We start from the raw sequence: 7432 nt of genomic DNA on the forward strand, positions 1-7432 counted from the left end.
ATGGAGTATGGGAATGGCACGGAGGTGACAGAGTTTGTGCTGCTGGGACTGGCCCAGACCAGAGAGGTCCAGCTCTTCCTCTTGATTTTGTTTCTCATCTTCTACTCATTCATCCTCCCGGCTAACATCCTCATCATACTCACCATCTGGGTGGACCCCCACCTGGACTCCCCCATGTATTTCTTCCTGGCCAACTTGGCTTTCCTGGATATTTGCTACTGCTCCATTACCCCTCCAAGGATGCTGGTCGACTTCTTTGCCCAACACAAGGCTATCTCTTATGGGGCCTGCATAACCCAGCTATTCTTCCTCCATTTCTTAGGAGGGGCTGAGATCTTCCTTCTGATCTCCATGGCCTTTGATAGGTACGTGGCTATCTGCAAGCCTCTGCACTATACCACTGTGGTGAACAGGGGGGTCTGCTGGGCCCTGGTGGTGGCTGCCTGGATAGGAGGGCTGATTCACTCCACCATCCAGGTTGCCCTCATTGTTCCTCTCCCTTTCTGTGGCCCCAATGAACTAGACAACTTCTTCTGCGATGTCACCCAGGTGATCAAGCTGGCCTGCACTGACACCTACCAGCTGGAGTTTTTCATGTTCATCAACAGTGGCCTAGTCATCTTTGCATGCTTCTTCCTCCTGCTGATCTCCTACGGAGCCCTGCTGGTCCGGCTCAGGGCAAGCTCCTCCCATGGGAAGAGCAAAGCAGCCTCCACCTGTGTCACCCACATCATCATTGTCTTTGTCATGTTTGGCCCAGCCATCTACGTCTACTGCCGGCCCTTCCGTAGCTTCCCCACGGACAAGGTGGTGGCCGTCTTCCACACCGTGGTCTTCCCCCTCGTGAATCCCATGATCTACACGCTGAGGAACAGGGAGATCCTCAGTGCTGCAGCAAGGGTATTGGCCACATATGGGGTCTGGAGAAAAGAATAGAATGGAGTCAGAATAAACATCTATTGGGTCTGCGATGTTTTTCACATGCGGGGTGCGATTTTGATTTGAGTGACATTGCAGGCATACTGTACTATTGCCGTAGGATTTATGAACCTGTGAGAGAGAGAGTTTAATTGGAAAAAGCTCATTTCTTAGGTTCCGCTGTATTTTGTGGCTTCAATGAAAGTTTCATCCTGTCGCAATGACATTCGTGGAGCTTGTCCTTGGCTGCCTTGCCAGACCATAACATTCAGGTTGTAGAGCAAGAAATGTGGACATTTTGGAAGCCTTGGGGAGCCATACCTAGAGCCCTCGGGGTCTAGGCTATTATGGCTGCCGAAGGAAACTTAGAAGTTGTGAATCTAAGTTTTTGAAAGGTCTCAGGGCTTCTAGACTTCTTGGCACGGTCCTGTAAATCCTTGGACAGTCTTTCAAAACTAGCAGCTTCAAGAAAGCTCTCTCATATGGGCTGGCCTAGGTGAGGGCCTCACCTTACAGATTCCACGGCAGCTGTTTCTGTATGCTGCCTGGATAGACTTGTGCCCACTGGACTTGGGAGTCTAGAAGTCCTGTAGCCCTTGGTCCTGGAACAGTTGCATGGTACGGAGATAACCAAAAGCCACATGCCTGATCTATAGATTAACTGTGCAATATCTGTAACAGTGCTCCTCACCCTTTTTAGACTCAGTGAACCCTCCTTACACTCAAGGCCCCCTTCAGAAAATGCTAGCTTTTAGCTTGGACTAGATGACCTCCTGAGGTCCCTTCTAACCCTAACTTGCTATGATTCTGTGATTAGTTCCCTGTTCACTATGCCCATACCCTTCATGATTTTATAACCCCCTATAATATCCCCCCTTAGCCTTCTCCTTTCCAAACTGAAGCATCCTAGCCTTTTCAGCCTGTCCTGGTATGGCAGCTGCTCCGTACACTTGATCATCTTGGCTGAACTTCTGTGAACCTTTTTTCATTACGCTACATCCTTTTTGAGATGCAGAAACCAGAACGACAGACAGTGCACAAAGTCGATGCACCGTGGATTTGTATAGTGACATGATCATAGAACCATAGAAAAGTAGGACTAGAAGGGACCTCTGGAGGACATCTCATCCAACCCCAAGTCAAAAGCAGGATTATCCCTATCCAAACCATTTTATACAAATACTTGTCTAACCCATGAGTAAAACTACACAGTCAACTCTGACACACAGCCACAAGGCATAGCAACCTAACCTGCCAAAGGTAAAGCACAGGAACAAAGGTAGCCAGTGTCCTGCTGCTGTCAGCACTGTTAAAATACACTTGAGAGATCCAAGGAGAGGGCCGTGGCACTCACTACAGAGGAAGGCAAAACCCCCACAGACTATACCAATCTGACTATGGGGTAAAGTTCCTTGATGCTTTTTTTCATTTTGTTTTCAGTCCCCTTCTTAATGATGCCCTTATTCACTTTTTGGGGCCATTGCTGAACATTAAACTGATCTTTTTAGAGAACTGTCTACAGTGACTCCAGGATTTCTCTCCTGAGTTTCAGCAGCTAGTTTAGAAGCCAGCATTGTGTGCATATAACGGAGGCTGGTTTTCCCCATGTCCATTACTTTGCACTTGTTGATGCTGAAGTTCATCTGCCACTTTTTTGCCCACTCAGGTTGGTGAGATCTCTCTGCACCTCCTCTCCGTAAGCTTGAGCTTTGACTCCCTGGAATGATGACTTTTTGCCTTTGATAGCCTCTTAAACTTTTGATTTGCGTTATGCACTTTTCCTGAGCCTTGACTATGATGATTTTAAATAGCTTCCAGGCTGCCTGCAGGCATTTTATAGTACCAGCAAAATATTTTCTTTCATCCATTGAAAACAGTACAGTAACACTGTAGTAACTCTGTAGCATTGGCGATATGTACCCCCTGAGATCAGCCGTGCACCCCCTAGAAGCGCCAGCCGTGAAACCGGAAGTACGCTTCTGGTTTTGCCCCTGGCTCGGCTATTGGCCACTGGGGGGACCACCCCCCTGCTGGCAATCTGGTGCCCGCCCCCCCCAACTCAGGAGGCACCAGTTGCCCATGCTCTGTAGTATATATGGTATCACTCTGCGGCACGTGTGGTGAAACCCAATAGCAAGTCTATAGTACCTATAGAACAATTACATAATAAATCCACAGGAAGAAATTTACAGTATCTGTAGGGTAATTTTGTAATATCCATGAAGTAATTCTGAACTTGCTATTCACTAAGGCGGTAGTGCCTACGGATGTGTTGTTTTGTAGCCATAGAATAAACCTATAGCATTCCTTCTGTAGCATGGCATCCACAATGTCATAGCTATGAAATAAATGAATGTGGTAGTGTTGGGGTACTTTTGTAGCTGCGATGGCACAAGAAAAATGTGAAAGCTAACGATTTCTGAGGGTATCTTTTATTGGATGAACTGTATAGCTGGCAGGGATATAGAAAAAGCTTTCAGATAACAAAGTTACCCTTTCTCTGATCACTAAGAAAAAGGCAGACACAGCTTGAGCTAAACAGCAGACAGAACAAAAGGCCTGTACAATGCTCGATATGTAGGTTAAAACAGAATATAAATGATATGATCAGGTACAGCGCAGACAAGAGAATTGAAGTAGAAAGGATAATCTGGTAAGTGGAAGAGTAAGATCCCTCAGGAGGGTTGTTATTGCCTGCAGCTTGGGATCAGGAAAATGACAGTGGGTTCTGAAGTCAATTTCTGTGCAAAGTTCCTGGTTTTAGTAACCAGTAAACTAATGAATTTCTGTTCCCAGGCCTGACTTTTATCTAGTTTTATCCACATGGCTTCCATGAAAGCATTTGCTACACTGGATACTGCACTATAGACCTGTGTAGATAGACCTGTGTAGGATCCATGGTTTCCTTGCAGGGGCAATGTTAGTTGTTGTGATACTAGAGATGAGTTAGTAGGTATTGTATTTATTGGTAAGGCAGGGTTGTGTCCCATTTAGTGTTTGTTAATCGGTGGGGACACTGCTTCTGATAATGAGTTATGAGATATGAGTTAGGGGCGGGGGGAGCATATTTTTCTCAAAGCCTGGTCCTTTTCAAATATAGGCTGTTCCTGGGTGCTAATCAGTTCCCGTGTGAAATGGTAGGTGACAACCAGGAGATGACTCACCCTACATTCACCACAGTCCTCCATCCATGAGTCCAGCATTTACCACGGTGCAGACTGAGTGCTACCATCATGTAGAGGGACCAATACAAGCATTCCCCATCAATCTCAGTAATTTCATTGGAAAGAAAGAGCCACCTGGTGATGGCAAGGAGGCTGGGCCCAGATACTGGTTGCAGTTCCAATAATGTAAATCCTGAGTCACCCAGTTAGTGCTCTGAAGTCCGATTACAATTATCCAAAATGAAATGGCATTAATATTTTAATAAGGTCTGATGATCATATTTTATCACTAAACTATTTATCATCATCCTGCACATGTTAAAAATCTATACAAGTGAAAGCTATGCATTATTAATCAGCTAATTCTCTTTTGAACTATTAATACACTGATTCCTGATTCATTTATGCATAATGATAATGTCTAAGGGTTTTTTGTCATTATGCATTGTCACTATGATTTTAGTTAGCATTTGTTAGCTCTCATCTTTATTTGTAATTCATTTTTGGTAGTTTATTATCTAAGTCTAAGTAATGAATTAATCTTATAATGTGGATGATATTCTCACACTCATGGTTTATTATGTTTGAGTGTTATATCTTGCTCTTTATTACTGATCTTAATAATATGCTACTTACTATTACATGTCTTAATATTGCCAGTTGTAGCCACTCCTTTTAATTCTTGGGTTCTTGAGTATCACGAAAATGTTGTCTTACATTATTATAAAATTAATATGATAGCCATACATGATGCTCTATTATAATGGCATCTATTACTCTTCACAATTATTCATTGTCCTAATAATTTCCTAACCTGCTGTTGCACTATGCCAAGTGTGTAAATGTAGACACATTAGACTATGTATGTGGAAATATTTCAGTTTCATTAGCATGCTACGCTGAGCTGTGCTACTTAATTCAGAAAAGGTCTTTGATTTTAAAGTAATGGGGGGAATCCTTAATTAAAACAACACTGGTTGGTTCTCAAAGGACTGGGATTGAGGGGGCCAGGAAGTTAGGACTTGTGGGTCCCATGGCCAGCCTTGGCCTCTTCCCCTTCCTCCTGTTGTGACTCTCATCTCCCTGAGGTTACTCCTACAGGTCTTGGGTCCCAATGGCTAACAAGTGCTTTGGTGCTGAGCTGCTGTTGTGCTCCCTGGGGCCTCATGAGCGCAGGAAGCCCAAGCCTGTATCTTCTCCATACCAGAAAGAATACAGCAGTGGGGACGCAGTGGAAGGGAGCTACAAGGCAGGCCAGGGTGGAGATGGGAACTTCTTGAGAGTGCCCCACGCTGCCAAAGGCAGGACAAGGTATTAAGGTAAGTCTGTGTCAGTCCTGCCCTTCCCAGGATTTCCTTCTTTCTATTTCCCTTCTGTCCTCCTTCCTTTCATTCTCCACTATCCTCCTCCCTCTGTGTAGTCCCCAGTGCCACTTCGTCCCCTCTTGCAGCCTCCATGCTACTCCACTTTCTAACAGCTAGGTAGAATTGGTCAGGAAAGGGTTGAAGTTGACTGTGACAGTGAGGAGGAGCTCTAATATCACAACGAAAGCAGGGAATATATATATTTTTTTTTTTTTTTGCTGGAAAAAGGGAGCTGCAGATACCAAACTGTTTCATGCCGGCAGGTCAGTTTTACTAGCCACTTTAAAAGGTTTAACATGTCTTTAAAATCCAAGTTGCCAACTTTAATAATTCTGAAGCAAAATGCACGATAGTTTACTTTGAAACAACTTTTTACTGATAGATTTCTTTTATTTCACTTTTTCAAATAAAAGATTTTCCAAGTGGGGAAAAAAAAAAACAACGTACACAAGGGAGTTTCCTTCCAATGTATTTGCTAAGATACGGCTTTGATTTTCATCCGGAATCAGAACTCTGTTTTTTCTTACTTAAGTTTCAACATTGACAACCAAAACATCTGCTCCTCACCTGCCTCTACTCCATTATACCACGGTGCATAACTATCGAGTTGTGTAAGGGCCTGAAGCTGCAAGAGTTTATCTGCATTCTTATTGTTCAGAGAATTATAGAAAAGTAGAGGTGGAAGGGACCTCAGGAGGTCGTCTAGTCCAGCCCCCTGCCCACGCTACAAAAGTGTCTGTATAATCTATTTTTAAAAACCTAAGGAGCAACCTTCTTACACAACTACCATGCACAATGCCAGAAACATCAGAAATACCCTTTAACTTAAACCATATTTGGGGGACGGGGACAGCTCCCAGCTCTGCTCCAGCCTCTGTCTCCACTGACTCGCTCAGGCTCATTAAACTGTTATCTCATGTTGAATCCTTTAATTCTTTACATCTTAACTTTAAATTTCATTTATTGAAATGAACGTTTAAATAAATGAATGCATGAATGAAAACATGGCCAAAATGCTTTAATTGCAAATGAAGGAGTGGTGAATATATCTAAGAAGAAATAAAGGAATATATACCATTACAGAGGAAGGAATATTGAATATTTCTTTACCTGTAATTGTATATAATACAGAAATTATATATAATATAAATGAATAAATTTGTGTGTGTGTGTATAAAAGGTGCACTGACAGTTATTGCAAATAAATAAAGTATATAATATAATCAATGAAGAAATAAATACATGAATGTATAAATAAGTGAGAGATGTATGATTGGAAAGAGAAATGGTTTAAAAGTCAATGGGCATATATGGCAACAATTGACTGAATGAACACAAGTGGCAAGGACAAAATCAGTCATTAAATGAATAGCTGAAAGAATTAATACATCCTTAATTCGGCACATCCCCAAAGGAATGAATACAAGAGGAATGAATACCTCTAGGAATCAATACAAGAATACATACATACATATATGAAGGAAAGACTGACCTACATGTAGCCCAGTTCCTTGCAGTTGCAGGCAACCATGTAATTCAAATATCCACAAGAACACCCATGAGATCCAACAGCAGACTTAGCATCTTTAGTGCACAGTCCATAGATCTACAAAAAAAAGTCACCAGAAAAGAGCAGGAGAGAATGGAGGGTGTCCCCAGTACCTTGAACCCCTCCAGTGGCAGGTAATGGGTTTAGAGAAAAATATGTTAAGGAATCAATACACAAAGGAATACAAATGTTACACTTAAAACAAACTAATGAGCTGAATATAGAACAAGATGGTGTATTAAAATACTGCATGCCATAAGTATGACATTAAATACGCAGGACCCAATGCAGAAATTCAGCCAGGAAGGAAGGAAGGAGGGTTCCAAGGCTGAGACCCCAGGGATCCAGTTAGCTGCAGCTGGCAGGTAACTCTGCCTCCTGAGTTACAACTATAAACAAAATCATTCTGGCTATAACACATGCTGCTCCAGTCTGGT

At 42.8% G+C, this 7432-nt stretch overlaps 1 protein-coding gene across 1 annotated transcript; it reads left to right on the plus strand.

Annotated features, from left to right (window-relative positions):
- On the plus strand, positions 1-936 carry LOC109294673 (olfactory receptor 4N2-like). The gene has a single exon (XM_019513121.1). It carries the CDS (start codon positions 1-3, stop codon positions 934-936), a length of 936 nt encoding a protein of 311 aa, XP_019368666.1.
- The last annotated feature ends 6496 nt before the right edge of the window (positions 937-7432 follow it).

Source organism: Gavialis gangeticus, unplaced genomic scaffold (genome assembly GCF_001723915.1).
Source record: "Gavialis gangeticus isolate Ggan-Ray unplaced genomic scaffold, GavGan_comp1, whole genome shotgun sequence".
Taxonomy (NCBI): Eukaryota; Metazoa; Chordata; order Crocodylia; family Gavialidae; genus Gavialis; species Gavialis gangeticus.